General features: G+C 38.6%; 1 protein-coding gene across 2 annotated transcripts in view; it reads left to right on the forward strand.

Moving 5' to 3' along the window:
• The first annotated feature begins 224 nt into the window (after nucleotides 1-224).
• LOC148429481 (netrin receptor UNC5C-like) overlaps nucleotides 225-26,932 on the forward strand; it is a 185,478-nt gene continuing 158,770 nt past the window's right edge. For both annotated transcript variants that reach the window (XM_088419961.1, XM_088419970.1), the window contains exon 1: nucleotides 225-544. In XM_088419961.1, coding sequence (XP_088276087.1) covers nucleotides 442-544 — 103 coding nt within the window. In that variant the 5' untranslated portion in view covers nucleotides 225-441. The remainder of the gene's footprint in view (nucleotides 545-26,932) is intronic.

The raw sequence follows: 26,932 nt of genomic DNA on the forward strand, positions 1-26,932 counted from the left end.
TGTTGTCGGCAGTTAAACTTGAATGCACATTAGTTACGAATTGTCATAATTACAACTGTTATATGCAGAAAAATACTTGCAGAGGGCGGATGCAATCTCATTCTCTCTCTTTTCCGACACTCGCTCTCAAGCTCTCTCTCTCTCTCTCTTGCGGTGAGTGCGTGGATCAGCGTGTAGCAAGCAAGGCAGCAACCGCGCTCAGTACGGCCGCGCGCAGGCACGCGTGAAGGCAAGGAACATTCCCCCGGCTTCAAAACCCTTTTCAATGATCCAGGATTAGAGGCTGCACTTGTATTGATTGTGTCTGTGTTGCGTGGGGAGAGCTGAGATTTTTTTTTCATTTTATTTTTTTTTGGTATTTATTTCATTTTTATTCTTTTTTTGAGAGTTATTTTTCGCTTTTCCTCCCCGTGGACTGAAGAGGGAGATTTTCTCGTGGACATGGGGAGAAGTGGACTAGTAGGACGCAGTTGGTGGATGTGCGCGATGCCGGGCGTCCTCCTCCTCGTCCTTCTGGGGTTCGTGCACGCAGGACTCAGCCAAGGTAAGCGCGGTGGTCGGAACGTGCCTTTGCGCTCGACTGGAGCGTTGTCCTGTGGAGCCTGCGTATAGCAGCAGACGGGATTTAACAAATCAAAAATCAACACTTGCCAAAGCCTCTAAACTGTTGCAGTGTAGTCAAGTATAGGTGACTGGACCACATAAACCCAAAAAATAGACGGACGTAGACTAGACGAAAAATAGACAAGACATCAACTTTTAATAAGTAGATACATCAATAATGTCAGATCTATCTATCTATCTATCTATCTATCTATCTATCTATCTATCTATCTATCTATCTATCTATCTATCTATCTATCTATCTATCTATCTATCTATCTATCTATCTATCTATCTATCTATCTGTCTGTCTGTCTGTCTGTCTGTCTGTCTGTCTGTCTGTCTGTCGCCTTCCTTCCTTCCTCAAGAAAGCCATTGTATATTCTAGAGCAGGGGTTGTCAAATAGTGCTCATTGACAGCCCCCTACTATAGAAAAAATAATGCCTCCCTTGAATAAAAGCTTCCTTTTTCATTCATAGATAATCACAAGCCTTAGTAAATTGCATCACACACTTAAGGAAAAATGAATGCCTCCCTCAAATAGATGCCTTCTAATTTTCTGTCAGGAAACAAATGGTAAACGTAATTAAAGCAATAACCACTGAGGCTGTTTGAACTGAATTTCTTACCAAAACAGCAGCACCTATTCCTATCCATCTTTAAAAAATATATGTATTTTTTTCAAGACCCAAAACACCTCCACCAAAAGAGAGTCTCATATTTGTCTTTAACAAAAGACATTAAAAGCCACTCCGGTGTGACTGTCTCATTTTGATGCCATTGTTCTCAACCAGACATTCATGACTCTTAATTGGGCGCATCATCCATTGGAGAAAATGAACTTCGAACTTCCTTTCCATGTCAGGGGAATAAAAAAAACAGATAGTAAGTGTAATCACATCAGTTCTGAGTCTCTGGTTGAAGAGCTGATGCCTTTTGAAGTCCGTTGCCGACAAAAGCACCAACATCCATTGAAGCACTCAGTTAAACAAATGTACAATCTCCTCCCTTGAATTGGATGGTTCCCCTTTTTAATGTAAAAAAGAACAAAAACAACAAGTTTATTCACTTTGTGGACACCCCACGGACATTACAGTCGAAGGTTGACTCCTATTGAGCTCAGTTGCCAACCAAAACAGCAGCACTTTTTCGAAGTGTGTAAACAGTTTCACAGGTGACTTTGTTTGTGAAAGGATTACTGTTTAAATGTACATTTGTAGAGCAAGGGTGTACAAGCTATGACACTTCCTTGAATTAGTGGCTCAATAGATGGCTGAGCATTATCAGCTTGAATAATGACAGATTCTAGTTTCTTAAAAAATAGCCAAATTACCAAATTATAGATGCATAGTGAGCAACAGTACATATCCAAGTACAGAAACATCCATTAGAAGCATTCAAATACCGTAGCCTTCAAGTGGTGCTCTAAAAAGGATTCCATGTACAGTACATTCTCTTTAAAGCGCAGGGCCATTGAACGATCCCGCATTAACGTTTTCCAAAAAAACTGTCATACTTCCTGTACTATGTCTGCAAAACCCGCAACAAACGTCATATTACTCGGTAAAAGTGGGAAAATCATTCAAAACTTGCTGAACATTTGGGCTCATCATCTTTTCCCTAAGGTACTGGTTGCTGTGAACATTTGAAAAATGAAAACTTTAAATCAGTTTTTCTCAAAACTGAGGATTTCAATGTTAGGTAAAATTCAAAGTGCTGTGTCAATTTTTGAGCAACCTGTGCAGGGTATTCGTTGAATGAAAATATATCAATAACTAAGTTTTCAACTTTATATATACATATATATATATATATATATATACATATATATATATATATATATATATATATATATATATATATATATATATATATATATATATATATATATATATATATATATATATATATATATATATATATATATATATATATATATATATATATATATATATATATATATGGGTGTGTGTGTGTGTGTGTGTGTGTGTAGGTGTGTGTGTGTGTGTATATATGTATGTATCCAGGCATGTTTTTTTTTTGTATTTAATATTTTTCTATTTTGAAATGTTTTATATGTCCTCCATTACTTGCCCTCCATTATTTCTCTTCTTTTTTGGCTTTGTCTGAAGAACTATCAAGATTTTTTTTTTTGTCAATGACCAATGGCTATGTCTGGTCCCAATAGTGGGAATATTCTATCATTATTTATTTATTTATTTTGTATTATTTTTCTGATTAGACTGTTGAATTGATTTGTTATAAACCATTTAATAAATGTACATTTAATAATGTACCAATTTGTTTATAAATTATTTTATAAATTGTTATAAATTATTTTCAAATAGAGGGTAATGCCCTCTCAGCCTAGAACCATTTTTGGGTGCTCTATTAAATAATATTTCATTTATTTATCGATTCTCAATCAAAGATCCAAGTTGAATGGAGCATCGGGATGAGTGTGAAAAGTCTCCTTGTTTTAGCCGCGAGCTGAATGGTCGCAGACACGTTCCGCCATTCAGCTGCTGGAGATGAGGGAAAGAGAGGGAGCCGGGCGGTGGAACATTGGAGGTTCTGTTTCTTCCCGGACCATTCCTTAGCTTCTGGTTACATGGCATCTATATTTCCATAGACACACACACTACACTCATAGACACACACAAACACTCGTTGAGATTGTCCTTGTTCAAAATGGTGCCGCAAACTGTTGGCGATGAAATTGTTCATGTTTGTGGGTGGGTGCCTTTTGACATGTATGTGTGAACCTGCCATGTCGGGGATGCTTCAAAGGTCTTTCTATGTGACTTATTAGTGTGTGCGTTTGTTTGTGTGTACTTAAGTATGTGTTTGCTTTGTAAATAGCTTTGTAAATATGTGCGAGCCAAGTTTTTTTTGAAATTTGTGCGTCAACTTGGCTTTGTTGCGTCTTTGTGTGTGTGTGCATTTTGGCATGAGGATATTGCCAGAGCTGCCATCTCCTGCCGTCTCCCATTATGCTGAGATCCCATCCCATGGTGCATCGCAGCCCTTCGGGGTTGGGGAGCGGCGGGGGTATATCGCAAAACCCCAAACCGGGCCAATCAGATGGGTAACTCTAGAAAGGCCAACGTGCCAATTGGCCGAGCTTGACTCATTCTTTTTTATGAATGCTGAATGACAGGCATTCATAGTAACGCCACGTTTTATGGTCTGTTTGACCGAATAAGCTAATAGTCAAATTACAACTTGGTAAATTTTACACACTGGTGCTGTAAATTGGATGCTGCGATGGGACAAGCCCAACAACATTTAATTACATATTTTCATACTGAGTATGCTGCCAGGTGGTGCTGTGATGTAACTCCACCATGCCCATGCACATGAGTTACGTTTTTTTTTCTTGAAATGCCATCACCCTCAAACTGAACGGCACTACTAAAAGTGCAATTTTGTCAGTTTTTATCAGTCCAAACACAAAAAAAGTAACCCACAGCTCCCATGTGCCTGCAAACTCGTAAATAAATGTATACATATATTTTTTCCATTTATTTTATTTGCAAAAACTCATTAGACTTTGACAACATTTTTCACGCTTTTACATTTGACCCATTTGACCCCATTTCACCCAGATATTTCCATGATATTCATGTGGTTTTAAGCTCCACATATAGATTTGTGATTCTCACGTGTTTTAAAGATGCACAAATAATTCTGTAAATTTCACGTGTTTAATAATGTAGTGTATGCATTATTCATGACTTGTTTTTCGTGTGTCATCTCTTTTAGCCTTTTACATATGGAGTGCATAGACATTTAGCTTGGATATATAATTTATTTATTTTTGCTCTTTGTACAAAAAACACGAATAGACAAAAAAACTCAACTATAACAGAATCATGGCATAAATGGGGAAAAAAAACAAAAACAAAACACTATTATTGCTGTCCCCAACACATTGATATGTAATAGGCATTGTAATGGTGTAATAGCTTGATTTGATTTATTATTCAGTTTTAGAAAAGGGATCACATGATCACTGTTCACTCGCTGAGAGAACTCTGACAATTTGAAACGATTGGGGGCGTGCGTAACGGAACGTGAATTGGAACGTGACACCGTTCCTCTGATACAGACCTCAGAACAGTGTTTCCAATCAGATGTTCCGCCTGGGTTTCGTTGCGGCCCAAAACGCTGTTTTGATTTTGCTATTACGAGATAGAGTACGAGAGTAATAAGTTGTTTTTTTCAGTGGTTTAAGTATTTTTATTTGTGGATGACATTTTCTTTTGGGGGGGGGGGCTATGATGGCGGGAGTAAGGGACGACGTGATGAGTGACTGAGGGGCTGGCTGGAAAATGCCCACCTCTATCCCCCCCATGTTTACGCATTGTTAGAAACATGTACAAGTCCACGTAGGTAAAATAAGAACCATTTACTTAATTGGAAAATGCACCAGCATTTTCAAAAATATAGGAACGAGTCATTTTTAAAAATAAAGACAAAATATGTGATTTTACAAAATTTGCAGCACATTTGTCTCTGCAAAACTGTAAGACGTTGCGATGAATGAACTAGTGGTACTGTCCTCCATCTATTTTTTTCCTGGGAATTCAACATTTTCTGGGGGGATTTTTTATTTCAAACTTTTTGTACAAGAGCCAGATGGAGGAGTGAGGGGAGGCCAGGTGGGGCAGGGAGTGAGGGAGGGGGGGGGGGGGACGTCTCTGGGTGGTTTGGAGCGACTTTGATCCCTCCACTTGGACTCGACAACTACATGTGTGCACGCACGCACGCACACACAAGAGCAAGAGAAGCTGATACAATGCTGCATTCTATGCTCATGGCCATCCATACTTGGGACGTGAAAGGAAGTCTTTGACTGCGTCTGGCCTTGTTTTGTAAAGAGTGAGCCTACGGTCGCTCGCGATGGCGCATTTGCCGTACCTCTTCTTTATCATCTTCTTCATCTTCATCTTCTTCTTCGTCCACGCTTACTCATCCCAACAGAGAAGTTTTAAGGTCTTGGCCACCATCAGGCATGCTTTTTTTTTTCATTCCACTCACAGGGTCGTCTGCAGAAAAGCATTTTTTTGCTGACCTTTCTTAACCCCGCCTTTTGCCTGCGGCCTTGTGTTTGCTCCCATTCAACTCATTACGTTTTATGATGGATTGTGAAAAATGGCCTCCCGCGCACTGACGCTTTTTTTTCAAATTTGAACTTGTACATCAGATTGCGTTGCTGCTTACTACAAGAACCTACAAGTGTTTGCTTTTTTTCCTAAGGGGTTTTGGAAGAATGATTAATCAAAGCAATTTTATCAGAACTGTCTAAAATGAATTATGAGGTCAGGGGAAAGGGTGCATCAAAATCCAAGAAAAAATAAATACAATTGAAAAAAAAAAGTGTCTTGATCTTTTTTTTGCCAATATTATTTTCAAACAAATATAAGTAAATAATAGTGCCAATATTTCATTTTAAAGAGACGAATCACAAAATATTTAAAACGTCAAAGTTGGAATTTTAATACTAACTGAAGAGTGTGAATTTGGGAAAACCTACTTCCCGAACAACAAAAAATGTCTTTGAAAAATTGAGGATTATTACCTTCGTCGCTGTCTAATTGAAGGGTGAAAATTGGCAAGTGTCGGGGAGGATGTTGTCTCGTTTGAGCTCCCTGGGGTTTATTTGGAGTCTGCCAGGCAAATGCCTGCACGCACATTAACTTTATAAATGCATCGAAAGACTTTGCATCCATTTTTTTTTACATTTACCATGAATAAATACCATCATCATTGCTTTGGTGAAAGAAACTTTCAACATTTGGTAACGTCTTTATTCTACCACCTGTAGAGAGACATGTGGCTCAAATTAAACTTCCCAAGTCTGCTTCCTTGTCTTGTAAATGGCTATGAACTTCAAAACAAATATGTGCAGTTTAGTTTCTTTGATGTAATTTCCTACTAAGTTACTGTTAAAAAAATGTTGGAAGCAAGCACAACATACTGTAAATCCAGTTACTATCAATTAAGTGCGATTTGTGGACCTCATGTCGACCCGCTATTTTTGTTTATGTAAGCGCCACTGTTTACTAGAGATGTTGCAATGAGCTTGTTGAAGAAGAAGAAGAAGAAGAAGAGATGATCGGTTTGTTCTCCCTCCCGCTGTCTTTTGCTATCAGTCCTTATTCCTTCTAGAGTTTCATGTACAGCTCTGGAATTATGAATTTTTCATGGCCCGTGAAACTCGAGGCCTCATTTGGGGCTCTCGTTTCCAGCCTTTTCGTCTTTTACCCAGATTGCGTGTGTGTGTGTTTGTGTGCGCAGTCAGAGCAGCTTTTAAGACTGGAAAAGACTGTCTTTCAGCCTACTTTTGTGGAGGGTTTTTTTGTAAGACATATAATAAACACGTTTAAAAATTGTTTTCTCACATTATTAATCGAGGAGACATTGTTCACAATTTTAAGGCTGAATGATAGAATCTTTCTATCATTGAGTTCATGAGTTGATTGAGCTGCGACAGTGGCAAATTTATTGCCTGGTCTTGTTGCTTTTCTATGAGAGAGTCACTGGACAAAATAGATTCAAAGCGACAACAGAGTCTGCGACGATTCAAAAATCCCGCCAATATGCGTGTTTTACTCAGCTCCCGTATGTTAACTCACAAGATGCCAAAACGACTTAAGAAGGCCATTGGAATCCAAACATTGGTTGCCAGGGACGGGTTATGTCATTCATTGGCAGGGATTGATATTGGTCCAATATGCAGCAGTTCAAAATCACTTTGACGAGTGGTAATGAGCCAATCCGCCAGCTTGAGGGAAGCGGTGCGCCACTCTCTGTCCACAGTTTACAGTGGAGAGTTGGATGCTTTATTTTTGTGGTTGTGTGTGGTCGTCGGCAGCATTTTCGGACAGGCTGAAGCATTCATTTAAACAGGGAACTTATTGCTGCATGTTACAGAGGATATGTTATGATAGTGAGCAGAAGTGGAGTACGTGTTTCATAAATGAAACTCACTCATAGTTGACGGAGCCACACTGGTGTCACAATTTTCTGTGGGTCTCAAAAAATCTGACAAAATGCTGTAAAATTGCTGGCACTTTACAGTTATGATCAGTGCGGCTGGCATTTGATGAGTTTAGTTTTGTAGCTTTTTATATGAACAAACATACTAAACCCAGTATCAAGAAAATGTCCCAAAACATATGGGAAGTCGGCCATTTCGTTTTGTGTGTGTGTGTTTGTGGGGTTTTTTTTCTTGGTCAATTTGCCATCATTTTGGCAACATATTATTCAAATGAAGCACCAACATTTTCATTCAGCTACTACATTTTTGTAGACATGGCTATGAGTAGAAACGCAAAAATGTCTCAAAATCACCCAATCACCCATGCTAAAGAATTACATGGGAAATTTGCCATCCATTTTATTTCCCTTTTTTTCTAATGAAAGTCAATAACACTTGAAATTGTTTGAAAATGTAGCTCCTGCAGCCAGTTTTGTTCAGCTGGTCCATTTTCTATAATGAGAAAAATCCACCCCAAAATCTCAAGAAGCCAAGCCAGGAAAGACATACGTATGTATGTATGTATTTTTTTTTTTTTTTAAATGTGATTAGAGTTTTTTGAGGGGAATTTTCACATGTGGGACAATTTGACACCATATAAAATTATTCCAAAATTCTTAAATCTAGGAGGCATGTCTATCATGAGGAAAACTGTTAATTAAAAAAATAATGTGCCTATGAAGATAGGTTTGCTTGAGGACATGTTAATTCTTTTTAGTTTTACAATTCAGGTTTTTTTTTTTTTTTTACAAAAATGTAGAGTTTAGAAGATGTAACACTTAAAACCTCTTTCATGTAATGACATTTGGTATGTATGTCTATTATGTATAGAACCACAAAAACATGTCAAGAATCCATACCTAAAAATACACAGGAGCCATATTCCTACTTGAGATTTTGATCAGATTACTACTACTGTATATTGAAACAACATACTGTATAGCTGACAGGTTGCTGACACTTAATTACCAGACATTTTAGTTTGTTTTTTTTAATACTGATTGGAGGCAGAGTGTAGCAGCAAAGTTTGTCTTTTATTATCCCTGTCTTCTGCAACTGTCTCCCTCCCACTCTTGCTTCTCACTGCCATTGGATTTACTCTGTTTAATTAGCGTGGAGACAAAACAGTGGACATATTGTGCTCTGACAGGAGTCCCACAAGCAGAAGGACGCGTGTGTGTGCGTGCGTGTGTGTGCGTGTGCGTGTGTGTTGCACGTAAACTAATCTGTCAATTGTTGGGTGCAGGGGTATGTGTGTGTTTTGCACATGTGAACACACTGATGAGTCAAATGGGAATGGTTAGGAGAAGTGGAAGCAATAGACAGGTAAAGAAATAGAGTGTTAACACACATGCACCCACAAACACACCCACACACACGCACACTGCCTGACAGCTGCTCTGCATTGAAACCTCACCTCGTATACATCTCTTTGTTTCATCTCTCCCCTTCACGGTCTATATCTTCTTTTTACTCAATACCATAAAATCTCTAATAAATATGCTGGGCGTTTTTATTTGCCTCCAAAATGAGCAGCGGGTTCTCGCTTTACTCGAGGTGACACTTTCCTCGATGGGTTATTGGGTGCGGAAAGGGGGGGGCAATGCCCTGAGCTTAACCCTTACCTGCTCTGTCCTATTTCTGACGCGTGTCATCTTCAGACAGCAGGCCTGAAATCATGCCATCTGCTTCAGTTTTTTCCCCCTTTTCCAGCATGGAAAAAAAAAAACGTTCCTATTGTCTCTATTTCTGTAATCTGTCAATACAGTGCAGCTCTTCTTCCCTTAATGTGTCCATATGCAAATAAATGAGGTCAAGCGTACTTGCATGTGACTAAAAATGTGATTTCAGCAACAGAGACAATGTGGTGTACAATGTGCTGTCATTATTTTATTGTCTATTCTTAATTAATTATCACTTGGGGACTGTTTTAAATTTTGGGGGAAAAAACGATCATAGGGCCTTTAAACAAGCTTTTTGGCATCCTGGGGACAATACAATAAAGTTCCTCGCTGAGCGGTTATTCTGAGCAAATTTGAATACAGTTTAATACTGGAATCTGTGATGAATATGATGGATTCTATTGAAACGATTTATGTTTTTGTTTGTTTACATATTTACAGTATAAGATAGTACATCGTATTAGACCTTCCAAACTGCAGTGTGAATGAGTCGGATTGGTTTGGGGCCAAGCACTTGTCGTTGACACGCACGACCCAGCAGATGGCTACTGGCTGTTTTTTTGGCTGAGCTGTGTGTTTGTGTGTCACAGCACGAAGGTCTTTATTTGTGTCATCATGAATATGTGATCAAGCAGCCCATTGATAATTGAAGGCGTGCCGTTAGGGGGATTGAATCGAGGTCCCTGAACGGCTGGGAACCAGCAACGTTACTTGAGGAAAAAAGAAAAAAAAGGTCAGACTTGCACCTTGCGTGAGGGTGATAGGATGCGCTGTGCGAGTCTGTTCTAGTTGTTGACTACGGTGAGAGCGATTGGGATTTTTTTTAGCATAGCCGCAAAAAAAAAAAGACCTGAAACCATAATGACTATAACCACTTTTACCTTGGAGGCGCATATGTCTGCATAAACATACAAAGAAGGGTGTATGTGTGTGTGTGTCTTGAGAAAAAGACATTGAAGCTATATTGGATGTTAAATAATATAGATCACTCGACTGTAGCTTTTTGGTAGACTTTTTTTTTTTTTGCGAGTCATGTCATTATTTTTCAGGTTTTCTATATGTATTTACTTACTTTTGAAATTACGCTTTTAAAACTTTTTGAAGATTGGAATGTTGCCCCACTTCAGTAACCAAAGCCAGGCGTCTCACTGATGTGCACTTTACGTAATGTGAACTATGTAATCAAGCCGACATGGCTCCTACATCGGTAGAATGACTCATTCATAATAGAGATACATGAACATTGTAACACTAAGGGCTCTATTTTCATCGACCGAACATCAGGGCAGTGACAAAAAGGCTGGCCGGTGGATCTTGAGGTTCATATCATGGCTTGCTGCATGTTTACCAATTTAGCAAACTTGTCTTCGCCAAGCTCATTGGGCAGGCAAAGCAAAAAGAGTGTCTTGGAAATGTGTCCGTCAGAAGGACAATTTGGTGGCAGAAATTTGATCTCGACTTTGCTTCTGCTTAGAATACAGCTAACATTGGCCCGGGATACATACCTACAATTTGCATATGTCATGCCAGCCAATGTTTAAGCTGTTCCACTTGGTGTGTGTCAATTGGAGCATGTTGAAATGTCGCGGCTGGGACATCATCCTCTTCCAAAACGATGCGTGTAGCTGCTCTAACCTTTGTCCTAGTGTGGACATCATGCATAATAATTAGCAACTCATGTCATTTGTGACCAACCCCAATTTGACACAGTAAAGTATGTCCAGTTAGAATTATTACAATTACTATTATCATTATTTTTTATTTTATTTTTTTTGGGGGGAGGGGTGCATTTCAATTCAATGGTGGACATTGATTACCTCTTCAGAACAGAAAATAAAAGCTTTTTGATGGCAGTACTCTCAGCACTGTAAGGCTACAGTAATTCCATTTCCAGCCATTCCTCTGGGATATTTGGTTCCAAATTGGAGGTTGGTGATTGCATATGAAAAGATAAAACACTTAGAAATAGTAGTTTTCATTTAATTAGTAAACAGTTCATTTCAACAAAGTCCCTCAAGAGCCCAATGCATTGAGAGTTAAACCTGAGATAATTAAACAAATTGAATAAAAGCCAATGACCTCAAAAAAATACTACAAATTCTGTCACGTTATCAGTGTCGCTTCAGGTTACAATTTTCAAAGTGAGTGTCGCGTAAACACACTGTGATGAATTCAGGCGCCGTTCGCCACCATTCCTCTTCCCAGCCATTTGAATTCTTCAAATCTATTTCCTGTCTGCGTGTGAGGCGCTGTGATTAATTAGCAGGCCTGCAGCCGTCTCTGAGCTGGCTCCCGCGCTTTCTGTCCCACTCGTCTTTGCTCTCACAGATCACCTTCTTCTCCTTGAAAACAAAAGCTTTCTTTAAAGAGGTTTTTTTTTTTTTGGGGGGGGGGGAGTGTTTTAAAAGCACAAAGTGATCCTCACCTTTCAGTTTCCATTCCTCCACATTGGTCCTCTGGGAGTGTACGGTGGAAAAATGTGTGCATGGATAATTCTGGGCAAATAACAATGCCATACACGCACAAAAAGTGCCTCCTCAGCAATGTGCTGCCCATATTCATTAGCGACTTTAGAATGCTGTTGAAATGAATCAAAGCAAAGTGCTTACATGTGGTGTTGTCACCCGCTGAGCAAAATATACTGCTCCCTGAGTGGCCACATGCACCAGAGGGAGCTAATATTCTACAGTGTGTGGGTGTGTGTGTGTGTGTGTGTGCGTGTGTGTGTTTGCGTTGTTCAGAGTATATCTTTGCGGCAAGCTAGATAAACCCAAACTGTGTTTTTCAGCCGAGCGCCACAGTGTGCCGCAACATGCCGGGCAGCACTGACCTCTACTGAAAGAGTTGCAGGGAAATAACAGCAATATGGAGAGGTTGCACCTTTGGTGTAACATAATCCCATGTTATGCCATGTTAATGTTAGATTTTCCCACAGAGCAGCAAATGCCTCTGCGTATTCCCGTTTGCTCTGTTTGAAAGCGTTGCAGCTCCGAGTGAGTTGAAATGTTGTTATTTGAAGGGTTACTGCCATGAAATAATTACCGTACACATCTATGCTAATTACCATTATCCTTCTTTAGTGTTTAGCATTATCTAGTATGTTAGAGTGAAGCAAGCTGGCTTTTATGATAGCCTTTAATGTCATGGCAGCTACAAGGTGAAAAAACGTGCAGCGAGGAAATAGTTTGTGTTACGATGTTTAAATGTGTTTAAATTGGACTTGTTTTATGATTTTATTACAGCGTTTCATGATATTGTGCACAATAGAAGTGGACAGGGTGATAAGAAACCATGCAGTCAAAAAAAAAGACTTTTGGCTATGATTCATACAATCATTCTTGTCAGTTATTACTGATAATTTCCACTGTGCACAATTAAAATGAACAGCACTGAATAATCATGTGATGGCACTGAAACAAAGTTTGTCAATGTCACCCGGTGTATATATTTTCACTCACCATATCCAACATCTCGACTTAATGATGCAGTTCGTCTGCGTGATGGATTGAACGCGTGCGCAATGTGAACTTGATCAATGCCGGATCCCTGCAGAGAGGTCGCTTTCATATAGAGGGAAATGAGAAAAGACGCAGTGCGAATAACATTGAGAGATTCTGTTGTATCTGCACCGGCCAAATGCAAAAGTTTGTTTCCCTCAACTAGCTTATTGCAATTTTAATAAACAGACACACAAGGGATGACTGACACCGACAGTATGGAAAACATAATAATATTGCATATGATTCCATATTGTTATTATGGGCATATTTCTATTTTGATATTGCAAATGTTTTGAGTTCATCGGTAGTTGCTCTGTCAGTAAAAAACAAAACAAACGGAAAAAAAGAATAGAAGAGATAAGAAAAGAAGAAGAAGATTTCATTTTGGAAAACTGTTTGAAGTTCCAGTCAAAAGCAGTTGCGCAGGGCTCGGGCTACAATTTTGTAGTCTTAGCAAGGTTGATGCTATTGTTTCAAATACAGATACAGTGACTATAACACTCATCACGAAGTCACAAAACTGATTGTATGCAGGGCTTGACACCGCAATTGATTCACTCGCAAAAGAAGCACACTTTACAATGTGCGCTGGCAGACATTTTCTCATGTCGCAATCGACCAAATATTTTACTTTATGCTAACTGGTAAAACAGATCATTTTTTCATTCGTTATGTTTGTGGCAACATTTATATACTTATTGATGTGATGTGTACCATTAAAAAAGACGTGTCATGGAAGACTTAGCATCAAAATACCACGACGCCAATGTGCTGTGAATGTTAAATCGAAAACAATGTCACCAAATGATATGTGAAGGTTAGTTGCCTTAGTAGGCTTTTATTCTGAAGTTGGCCCTCACTGAGTGGTGGTGTCGCGGTTGGCCTGACTTAGAACCGGGAATTCTTTAACTGAGTTTCACATACTCGCCAACATCAACACACTGCAATTAAACAAAATTTATATTCAATTGCTGATTAAAGACGCAATTACTATTGGAGACTCCCCCCTACTTACGAACATTCGAGTTACGAACAACGGTACATACAAACATTTTTGCGGGTAAGTCGAAAAATGTGCGGACAGAGATGATGTAAGTTAGATTGTGTATTGCGCGCCTTTTTCCGAGTAGTGCTTCTTTCCGCCGCTAATACCGGCGTGAGGCACTGTGAGAGCTCACTCAGCAACCACCCCCAATCCATCTTATTTTATTACATACATGTACACCCTGTGTGTCTCTCTCTCTCTTCTTTCTCTCCCTCTCTCTCTCTCTCTCTCTCTCTCTCTCTCTCTCTCTCTCTCTCTCTCTCTCTCTCTCTAACATATGTAGCATTCTCTCCAGTTGTACATGTACATATCTTTATAGAGCATATTATTTTATTAAAACATACAAATAACATACATATTTAAGCCTTAAACATACATTCCATACAAAACATAGCACTGAAGCAACCTAGAAACAAATTCACCTTACGAACAATCGTTCGGAACGTATCTCGTTTGTAAGTTGGGGAGCGTCTGTATTTGCCCACAACTTGTTGATAGGGGAAAAAAAATCCTCCTGGAGGTAGACTTTGAGAACAAATGCAGTATCCATGGGCTATATCTGTCAACTAACACAAGCCCAAATGCAAAATGATCATCGACGCAGAGACAACAGCCATAGGCAGCATTATTCTCGATTGATGGTTTTCTTTCCCTACGAAATCAGCGCAAACATGGCGGACAAAGTTGGCAAAAATGTTTTGTTGAATTAAAGAGTATATGGACAATGATTAATATTTTGATGTCAAAATACGATGCATCTAAGGGACGCACGATGATTTGAAAGTACGTGTCCCTTTTCAAAATGTATGCGTAGTGTAAATGAGAGCACTGAATACTCTTCAACAACACGCTTATTCGCACCATGTGAAAAGCCATGGCACTAATGTAATTTTTCTTGCGTTTTTTTATTTTTTTTTTATAAAGATTTGACTTATCTTTTCACTGGGTCGTCAAAAGACATGATAATTGCTCAAGGCTCACAGGCGATTTCATTAGAATGTTTTTTCTTGCTACTGTATATGGTGGATGGTGTTGGAACTTTGATTTTTTTCTGGAATGAGGTAATTATGTCAAAAATCAATGAGAGAAAATAATGACTTATCTTAAATGACAACAACAAAGTGCCAAACCAGAGGTTGCCCTGGCAACAGTGACAATGCTATTCCTTTGCCACAGCAACAAAGCTTGAAAAGTCAAAATAGCATTGTGCATGGCGACTCTGCAGTTCGTCCCGAAAAGTAAACATCCTTTTCTATGTTTGTTTTCATTGATTGTTCACCCACGTAGACTTTGTGTCGCATGTTTCAGAACCTTACTGGGGCTCCGATTTCACAGCACCTATTGACATCCGGGTCGAAAAAAAAAAAAAGAATGTTTCAGTCTTTCACACCGGCTATATTTTGTGCTGTTTGATGCCCTCAGTCTCTTGTGGATTGCTTTAAGGTCAAGACTCAAGACATTTCTGCCAAGGTTCTGCATTGTTTGTTTATTATATTTTTTGAAGCAGCTGACTTTGTAACTCCAATGAAAAAAATGAGGCTGCAGCTGGACTAATCAATTCATGTGTATCATATCACAAAATTGTACTCTCAAGGATCCGAGCTAAAAGTTAAACAGTCAGCCATTTTGGTTTGAAGCACTTTTTTAGGACAAGGAAAGAAAACACAATATAAAAAAAATGAGCCCCTGACACAGGTTTCATCAATCAACACAGAATTGCGGTGCCATGTCTATCATAACTGGATTTTTGAAGATGTCTCAAGGACCCATAAATGCACTCAAACAGGAAGACAGAAGCAGCCATTATGTAGGCAAATTCCATGACCCTGCAAAGTTGGGAAAATTTCAACACTGCTGCTAGTTTAACCACACAAATAACTTGGGTCAGAAATGACCCAATTATGGATCAAAAAAAGGACTGAGACAATCAATAAATCTATTTGACCCAACTCTCTGGAGGTGGATTTGTATCAAATAATCCAATTTCTTGTCTTTTTGGTAGTGTTGTTTTGTACAAAACAAGAAAGTTAGGGCAAATTGACCCAATTATTGGTTTGGTCTTTTTAGGTTATTACACACACACACACACACACACACACACACACACACACACACACACACACACACACACACACACATATATATATATATACATATATATATATATATATATACACACATTTTCTAGAGCCGCTTATACTCACAATTGTTTGCAGAATTGCTGGTGCCTATCCCAGCTGGCTTCGGGCATTACGCAGGGGACACTCTGAACATTCACTCACCCAATTACACCTAAGGACAATTCAATTTGTCCAATACACCTGCCATGTGTGTGTTTTTGGAGCGTGTGAGCAATCCAACGTGCCTGGAGAGAACGCACACGGGCTCAGGCAGAACATGCAAACTCCACACAGGAAAGCCAGAACGAGGTGGATTTAAACGGGCTCAAACTTATACTCATGTTATAATTCATCCAAATGAATCCCAGTTTAGCAATTTAGCAATTTAATGTACTTTTTTTTCACTCAAAGTTGCTTTAAAAAAAACAATTTCACATAACAGCTGTTTCTATTTCATTAGAAAAATGAAATTCTACAGGGTGCGCTTATTTTTTTATACCTGAGCAGTTGATATAATAAGGAGAGTATTAACCACACTCGCTTGACTGCACCTGCCCTTAGTCTCCTCTTGGATAATATATACCGAGAACCGAGCAGTGCTTTCAATTTGGTGTGGTTTGTGCAATTTCAGCATCGAGCATACATGCTTCAAAGGAGGCCATTATTTAAATTCCTTCATTGACAATAAACCTTAATTCACTGAAACGATAGCGGAAGGCTTTAGATACACAATCAGATATCACTATCTGTGTTCCCATTTTTGATTCAACCATTTGGCCGTCATCATCATCATCATAATCGTAATCATCATCATCTCCTTGAGGCACAGCTGGTGTACTGCGCGGTGCAATAACGCTTTCCTTGTCCAGTGACATGTGGCTCAGTGGGCTTGCCAATCATGCACGCACACACATTATCTCATCATATCGTCGCCTCTCCCATCAACACTGCATGGCATTAAGTAAAGCCGGGATTGTCGTTGTTTATGATTACTATTTCTTTTGTATTTTTTTGCTAACGTTCCTCTCTCTCGCAAGTCAAATTTGGCTCCTTTGCCTGCCTGATGGCTTCAAAACAACGCTCTGCTGACGTACTTGCTTGTTAAAATAAATAAATAAATAAAATATCACAGCACTCGACTTTGGGATGGAGGAACAATTTCAATCCAAATTCAATCCAAAAACTAACTAACTAACTAACTGACTAACTGACTAACTCACTAACCAACTAATGAGTTTTTCATTTTACACAAACATGTCAGAATAGATCTTTCAAAATGTGGTACTGTATTTCCTTCAAAGACATGTCTCTTCAATCAAATACGATTTGATACGTAAATAGTGCAATATTTTGCTTCAATTTATTATACTCCAATCTTTTACATTTCGCCTGACATTGTTTTTCTTTAAAGGGACAATGTGTAAAATTTAGACCATTTGCTTACAAGTGCTTACAATAATCAATAATCAAAACCTTTTGCTTTGACTTTGGCTAACAAAAACAAAATAGTGACGACAATGTAACTCGTGTGAACCCCTAGCACCCAAAATTTTCCACATTATATTTTCCATCTCGTAATTTTATAACAGACCAATATTGTTGCTGTTGTGCTCCCCATCATGTGACATTATTGGTTGTTTGTGACCATCCATACTTCATATCTCATCTATGACTTTTGCTTACTGCAGTGCGTTCTTTTCTTTTTCTTTCTTTTTTTTATGTGAGCTGCACAGGCTTGTGTCACAGAATCACTGCGGGGTTATTCCACCACATCAAAGGCACACAAAATAAGTCCTCTGGTCCTCTTTCCATGCGCCGTCCATCTCCATTGTGTTGTGTACGCCCCTGGTCTCCCTCTCATCTTTTGCCTGCTTTTTGCACCTCAGACTTCCTCTGTACTTCCTGAGGAAGAAACTCAAAGCAAAACAAAACAAAACAAAAAAATCACTGAAGAAAAGGTAGCTCTCCTTCCTCTTTCCTTCCTTCTTTTTTCTCAAAAGTCATCCCCTCCAAAAAGGGAGGAGCGAACAGCTGAGTCAAGCCAAAGCTATGGCCACGAATCCCCGCAGCCCGTCCAAATCTTCCTATTGTTGTTTGCGCCGCTTTCTCCCCAAGCGCCCGTCCTGGCTTTTTAGCTCGTGTGCAACTCGCCAAACTTTCACGTGTCCGGCAATCATTTTGGATCCGGTTCCGCAGTTTTGTTTGGTTTTTATTCTTTTTACTGCCAAATGTTGGTTGTGAAACGTGCTTGGGCTTGGATACATCACAGCCTGAACTCCCTGAATAAGAAACACATTTTTGGATCCGTTAAAAATGATTATGCTATATGATGCAATCATCCCAAGTTGCTGTTTGACATGGGCCAAATTTCTAATATGTTCAGGTCAAAGTATTTGATGCATTATATGTTTTGAGTGAGGAAAATAAAAGCTTAGAAACCCAAACCAGAATAATATTTTGTTCTTTCAGTAAGTTGGAAGTCGTACAAAATAATATTTCCATCAAGTGCAATGCTCCCCAGTCATCATCTGACAATTTATTTTAGTGGTCATTATTTGTCTGACAGTTTTATTTTCAACAATGTGCTGGCCCTCAGAAGAAAAAAAAGAATAAGAAAGAATTAAAATAAAAAGAAAGATAAAAGCCCGGATACCTGGAATGGAGATAATAGTTTGTCAAATGATTTTGGTACAGTGCTACTGAGTTGAAGGCGGTTTATCCGTTAAATCCATAGAAAAAGGATGTTTCTAGACAAATCTTGTTGTCAGGCACAACGATGCAAGTTATAAACTGGCTTTTCTTTAAATTAAGTTAAATTACAAGTAAAGTGTTTAAGTGTAGCTAATCAATCAACGTTGGAGACATTGATTTATACATCCGCATACATGTATGAGACTGAAAGGTTTGCTTAAGTGGACATTTAATCATCTTGGATGCTTTTGTTGGCTGGACACACACATAGGCGCGCACACACCCAAATGCACAAAGTTGCGCGGCAGTGTATTGATTTTTGGTGTCGTCCAGGCGTTGTTGCTTAAACAAGACAGTAATAATGGAGCGACATTGTTTAGTCTGCTCATTGAACTGTGACTGGCTGACATTGATTGTTGTCTCCATCTTAGGGAATGCCTTCTATTGCATGTGTGTCTCTGCACTGAGTGTGTAACGACATGAGAGTGCATTTGTGTAATTATTATTATTATTATTATTGCACACTAATTACCTTTAATCTTAATGGTTACAAAAACAGAGATAGAAGCAACTTTCGCTGCCCTATATTTTACCCGAGGCAAAGAGGAACTAAAAACCATTTAACTAACTAACTATTATTCTTTTTAGACATTTAGAATGAAGGCATGTGATTACTTAGTAATTGAATGCCATACAATGTAGTTTTGTTTCAGATTTCATTTATCCATACATTATCTTAACCGTCTAATATTCAAGAGCCAGTCCCATCTCATGGTGGTAGGTGAAGTACACCCTGACTCATTTGCCAGACATTCGCAGCAAACAAGCATTCATTCATTCATTCAGCTCAACCTCTCATAGCTGCCCCAGTGTTCCTCTTCTGAAAACTAGTTGAGCCAAAATCAACTGTGCCTCCGTTGGCTACACCCACGAGCACTCCATTTTTCTTTGCATCCCTTCACCCCACCATTGATTCCACTCCCGATGTCGCCGATCTCGACTTCTTGTTTTCTGGTGTGAGTATTATGCTAATTTGCACCAGTGAGCATGTGCAGCAGCAAGGCGTTCACTCCAATTGGTCTCACGGAGACTCACGCTGGGAGACATTCGCTCCACTACATCATTAAAGCCGTCCGTACACCGTACTTTACTGCAGCCACACGTGCACTGTGTGTGTCAGTGTATGGGATGGCACACATACACACGTTTTTAGGCTTTAAAATAATCAGTAACCACCAAGCGATAATGTCGATCTGCTTCACCTCACGATTCTTTCAAATCTGTCTGAGACTGAATATACAGGTGTATAGTGAGACCAAAGCTTGAGATGAGGAAGGGATAATGTGTGTGCCGGTGTGTGTGTGTGTGTGTGGGTGTTTTTTCATGCTCCTCAGGCTATCTAATTGGGACACGGGTTGCGCCAATTTTGGGGGCAGTGCGTCCCACATGAGCATCGCTGTAAATCTTGATAATGGCGTTAAGCGTGTCAAGCCAGTTTCCGACTGTCCTTCGCAGCCTCCACGCATATACACACGCTAATACAAAGTCCATATGCGTACGTCTACCGGGGTCCTAACTGCCTATTACGGTGGAACAGGGGCACCTCTGTGGCACTTAGCACAGCTTTACTGGGCTTCTATGAATACATTTGGAGATGAATATTGCATGTAGATGCAGTGTCCTGAGCTTGTTCAGTTCAAGCCTTTGTGAAATCAAGCGGTCAAAAACGGGAGGTGTCAGCACTCTTGCGACCATGCGAGCGTTCTCGAACTTTGTGTGTGTGTGTGCGTATATATATATATATATATATATATATATATATATATATATATATATATATATATATATATATATATATATATATATATATATATATATATATATATATATATATATATATATATATACTGTATATATATATATATATATATATATATATATATATATATATATATATATATATATATATATATATATATATATATATACTGTATATATATATATATATATATATATATATATATATAGATACATATATATATATATATATATATATAGGCTATATATATATATATATATATATATATATATATATATATATATATATATATATATATATATATATATATATATTATTACTAACACTGAAGAGGTTGAAAAATGTTAAGGCAGTTGGTCCTGATGACCCTGATAACAACTGTTGAAGAATGAATTCATTTAGCCACTGTGAAGTTTTTGACCAGGCTTTATAATACAATTCGAGACCGGGAGTAGATGTCTGAGGAATGGAGGAAAAGAGTACTCGTGCCCATTTTTGCGAACAAAGGCAATGTGAAAAGTTATGGGAACAATAGACGAACAAAGTTGATGAGCCACACAATGAAATTATGGCAAAAGGTACCAGAGGTTGGACTCATTCGTAAATTTCATGTTCATGTTTCGTGCTCTGGAGAAAATCTCAAACAGCTTTTGAACACCGTGGAAAAAGAATTTTCTTCAATGAAGAATAAGCTATCATTGAATTTAAGGAAAACAAAGTGTATAATATTTCGGACCAGACAAGTTAAAAATCAAGTCAAAATTACCGTTAACTCAACTGAAACAGAACGAGTAAATAACACAAAATTTATTGGAGTAATAATTGATGGAAAATTATGCTGGAAATCATACATAGATTATATTAAAAAAATATATCGAAAACTCTAGGTATCCTGTATAAAACAAATGATGTACTAAATAATCAACACACACATTATGTGTTCTATTCAGTATTACTGCCATATCTGACATATTGTGTGGAGGTATGGGGTAATACTGACCAGCGATTTTTCAGCTCCAAAAAAAAGTTATACGAATGGTTAACCATTCAAACTATATTGAGCGAGCAAACCAATTCTTTATCAAATTCAAAAATCTTAAATTCTATGATTCAGTTTCAATTAAAACTGCACAAATCATATACAAAGTATACAAAGGTGTATTTAGAACAACAAAGACAAAACCCACCATAAAACAAATGTGTGTTTCAGTATAAGGTGTTTAACTATGGAATCACAGTGAAAACAAATTGAAAGTGTGAAACTCTTACTATGTTTATAAAAATACAATGCTACAAAGACACTGACAAATGTAAACCTGAATAACTGCACAATATCTTCATGCTTCATCTTCATTTCCATCAACAAGATATATTTTGTTTATTTTCTATATTTTATGATTCTATTTTTTTTTCTTTATAGAAAACAAGGGAGTAGGACTAAATACGTTTTGGACTTCTTCTAACTGGTACTCCTTTAAACATATAACTGTACTTATAGGAATTAATATGTTTTGACCCTTTCTATAGGTTGTGTTTATTTCAAAGAAATTTGTGTTTATATGTTAAATGTTTGTATGTTCAATCAGTCACTCAATCGGAAATCAGCCTTGAGAATTTTAATCGTTGAATCTGAGGCACGCTATCCACACTAATTTGAACTTCAATTTGCACTCCACAACAGTAGGTGGAGCCATTACAGAGCAATTTCATTGATCTCAAACTGTGTTTAATTTGATACCACCTGCATTTTCCATTGAAACACTTAGTGTGATAAAAGTGCACATTAACAAATGTGAGAAGAAGACAGCTAATAACAAACATTTACCATCCAGCTGGTGGATTTTAAGAAAGCCAAAATCGATTGGTCTCGATGTGAAGTCGTAAAACCGAGCGTGTCAACAATTTGGTCCAATACTGGGCTTTGAAAATTAAAGGGGGCAGACGGCACGAGGGCCACATCACAGCGAGTTAGCCTAATTGAAAAAGGCAAAGGGAGAAAATCGTTAAACAAGCCCCCACTTGTGTCACCATTATTAGATCCCCCTGCTGCTTCAGGCAGATTAAATTTCCCCCCTCCTCACTTTTTTATTTCCCACTAACAAACTTGAAACTCTCAGGATGTCGCTACTTGTGTGCAGTTATTGACGATGAGGCCAATCTCTGATGATGCCTGTTTTCTCACTCAATCATTCAGTGGTTACCGCATTTACTACCTCATTAAAGCTATTTGTCTGGGCGGTATTAAAACATGGACATATTGTGGGGCGGCCGCCGGGTAACGTGGAAGATTACGCGATATCACAGCAATGCTTTGGAGGATCACTAAAAATGGCCGAAGCGAACCTAAATCGAACATCCAAAGGAAATATGACAAATGGGTGTGATTTGGGGCATTGAGTACACTTTTTTGTGGGTCTATGCTTGATAGATTTTAAGGCACTAGGTGAATCTATTGTGGTTTTGACTCGGATTTGAGGTGACTCTGATCTTGTTGCAGCGAAGAATGAAATTTCACAGGCATGCCCAATACACACACAACGGCAAGAATTCCAAATCTTTCACAAAAAAACTAGCATTGCTCATCTGTCTAGTATGCAAAGTTAAATTTTAGTAATGTTCGGATAAAATTTGAGGGATGGGTTTGTCCTTTGAAATTCTGCTTAAAATGTACACGCTTAAAAAAAAAAAAAAAGAAAAAAAAAAGACAGCCCTCCCTTGACTTTTCAGGAATTAATTACTGAAGCATTTTTTGTGGGTTTCCCAGTGCTTGACATGACAACCAAATTTCATGCTGAGAAGTGACGCTGACTTCAGGGCCTTGGTTTTCAAATCCCTAGTGGAACTATCTAGACAATTTTAAAGAAAACTTGCCACGCCATACCCCGACCTTATGTAATGATTTCAGATATTAACCTATGGTCTTGCCCACCTGTCTCTTAAAATTTGGTGCTGGTCATAAAAAAAAATGTGTTAAAAAAAAAATACTGAAAAGCCCCCAAACTTGCCATAAGCTCAACTCATGATAGACTCATGATAGATCCATCCATCCATTTTCTGTTGTTGCTTATCCTCACTATGGGCAGTGGCTTGCTGGTGCCTATCCCAGCTGTCTACGGGCAGCAGGCGGAGGACATCCTGAACTGGTTGACAGCCAACGTTCTAACCACTCTTCTACTGTGCCACCCTCATAATAGACATGTTAACCAAATTTTACATTCACAATTTCACTCTCCTGCCAAGAACAATTTATGGTGGATGGCTTGAATTTGGCAGTAGTCGGATAAGATATCTAATACAAATAACCCCCATAAAATTGTCTAATTAAAAAAAAAAAAAACATTCTGCGAGTAAAAACTATGAATCTTCATTATGACAGTACCAAATAATGCCACACAAGTCCCTCCCTACTTTCCATCCAACTTTTGCTATATCTTCTTCTCACTTTTCATGAGCCATCATCCTCATAATTTTTTCCTTCTGCTCTCGGAGATGAAAACTTGAAGTAAAGCTGAGCACTGACTTCTGCACTTGGCTAACCTACACCCACACACACACACACACACACACACACACACACACACACACACACACACACACACACACACACCCACATGCTGTATATATATTCCCTTTATCGTCAGTAAGTCAGCGACCCCCCCCCCCCCCCATTACTCTCATTAGTTGTTACAACACTTGGCTGTATAAACCATTTGTAACGTACCATGCGGTGTTTGCTTGTTTTTGTGCGACGACATACGACTTGCATCTCATCAACATTAAAGCAAATTGAGCTCGCGTGTCGGCAGATAATTTCCCAGGAGTCTTTGAGACAAAAAAGAAATACTGACCTGATATAACAAAGAAAGTGAGGAAACCTAATGCGAGGCCGTTTTTCCCGCCTTGAAGCTAACGTAATGACACCATTAAATTTACGAGCAAAACAGCAATCATCAAATGATCATCAAAGTTCACTTTAATACGCATAAATTAGTTTGCATGGACAACAAAACTTTTCAAATTGCTGTGGCTCAGTTCTACTCCATGACACGGTACAATCGAATCATCCTTACTGTTCCAATAAAATAGAGATTTAAGCTCCAATTAAAGTACTTTTCATTATGACTAAAAGGAGTTGATGAATTTAAGGAGACAAGTGTGACTAACTGAGCTTCTTCCGACCTTCTGACAGTCAGTAGGTCACATTACTTCTGACCCATTAGCTGGCTGGTACTACGGCTCTTATCTGCCCTAGCAACATGCACCCTCCTGTCACTTTCTGTCTCTGTCTCAACCCCCTAAATTCTCCTTGCCTTCCTTTCCCCTGCCCTGCCCATATGTACTACATGTCCCCAGGACGTGTCACACTTCCATGTCTAGACTGTCAGTGGCGTTTATGTCTATATTGCTTTACTGCAGGTGACAAGGACCCAACCACCGTTCCCTGTGACTTTTAGTCAATTTTCTGACTGTACCATATTGCCTGAGGGGCCTTACTAAATAACTGTGTGGTGAAAATAACTGATAAAAACTTCTAATGTTAGAGCAAAAGGGTGAAATTCCATAGAGGTTTACAATCGAGGCCTCTCAGCATGCATGTTTATGTGGAAGGGCTCGCGCAAAGGGACAAAGCACCTAAAAAGGCAGCGGAGGGTGAGAAGGAAGGGCAGTGTTACCACTGTCTCCTGCCCTAAATTTGCTCTTTAACATATATCTTTGGGATGAGAATCTTTGGACTCAATTCTGATTTTTGGTCACCAATTTGATTCAGAATCGATATTTGATTCAAAACGATTTTCAATTAAAAACCATTTGGTTTGACTCAATAATAATTATACTGCTTTAAACTCTAGATGTACAAAGAATAATCACACTACTTCTGCCTTGCAAAACAGAATAAAAAAGGTAACAACAATAATGACACAATAATAATAATCATTATTATTTAATGTTATTATAATAATCATAATCAAAATAAAAGATCACTTCAGGATCGCTATGAGGCTTCTGCTGAGCTTGCTGGGGCGCTTATATCATTGGTATTATCGTCAACAAACGAGCACACAGTGACCGGGCACCGGGGCAGGAGTGGAGGGGGTTATAAATCAGACACGGGATCCCTGGACCTCAACACCATGTTTCCATCTTTAACCTGACGACTCTATCCCAGGCGTCAACACTCAGGTCACTTCCTCATATTGGTTGGTTTCCAGTAGCTTGACGTATTTGATGACTGGTGACTGCTTGTCTACTATGCTGACCACCAAATAGCAGTAACAGTATTGAAGTAAAGTAAGGCATTACTAATAAACTTGTGGTCATTTTATAGCAGTTACATGCCTCAGTATTCATATAATTCTGTCAGCATGTAGTAATCTTCTCACCGTTCCTCGGGTTACCACTTTAGTCCTGTGCCATCATTGGCTATCTTCAAAGACTCAATTCATTTTTAGACAAGCAAGCAGTACTCAGCATACCTAAAAATTCACCGCATCTCCAAGTGTGTGAATCTTTGTAAAATGTTTATGTTTGAGCGGTCTTGTAAATCAGCGGAACCCAACCACCGGTCCACGGTGATAAAATCCCTTGAAAACGATTATTTTGAGTTTAAGTTGTTTGAGTAACTCGCATAGCTTTTTTCAAAATCAAGAGGAATGGAAATTTCAGATATATGCCACCCTCCCCCCCACTATTTATGTATATAGTTTTTTTTTTTTTAATTTAGGGAGACTATCTTTGTTTATATTCCTTATTTCTATACGTGTAGCTTATAAAGGACACTGTTCTATTCCTTCTGATGTTATCATAATGACCACCTAGGGACACTATAACAAGGACTTACAATTGATATGATACTGTCCATGGAGACAATCACGCTGTAAAACAAAGGTAATATTAGTTGTTAATCACAGAGGATTAAGAAAAAAAAAACACATGCCTGTGATTTTTTTATATCTGCAGTGGAGGAATGAATAATGTGATGACTGACTATGCTGTGTAACAATCACAGCTAGACTAACGAAAACAGTGCCAGTGGAAGGCAACAGTTTGCAATTTTATACTTCGCAAGCCCTTGAGGGCTGGCATCAATCCGCTAACAGCCATTATTGACTGTGAAGATAGTGTCGGTCAAAACACGAGCACACACATGCGCACACACACTCACGCAAAACTTGTTGACACTTAGCAGGTTGAAGCAGAGTCCAAATGTGACACCCCAAGAAACAACTTCTGTGACAGTAACATATTTGTGGAGAAATTTCTTTGAGAGTTTAGACCTTAAGTACTGCAAGTAAGAGGAGTCACTGATGAGTAGTCATAGAGAGGGCAGTCGTCTAAGTGTTCACACTGACATGTTATGGCCCGTGCCGCACCTGCAGTATACTACAGGAACTGCCAAAGTGACTGCAAAATTACTGTATAATTGTT

This window comes from Hippichthys cyanospilos, chromosome 1 (assembly GCF_059441005.1).
Source record: "Hippichthys cyanospilos isolate Australia breed blue-spotted pipefish chromosome 1, RoL_Hcya_1.0, whole genome shotgun sequence".
NCBI lineage: Eukaryota > Metazoa > Chordata > Actinopteri > Syngnathiformes > Syngnathidae > Hippichthys > Hippichthys cyanospilos.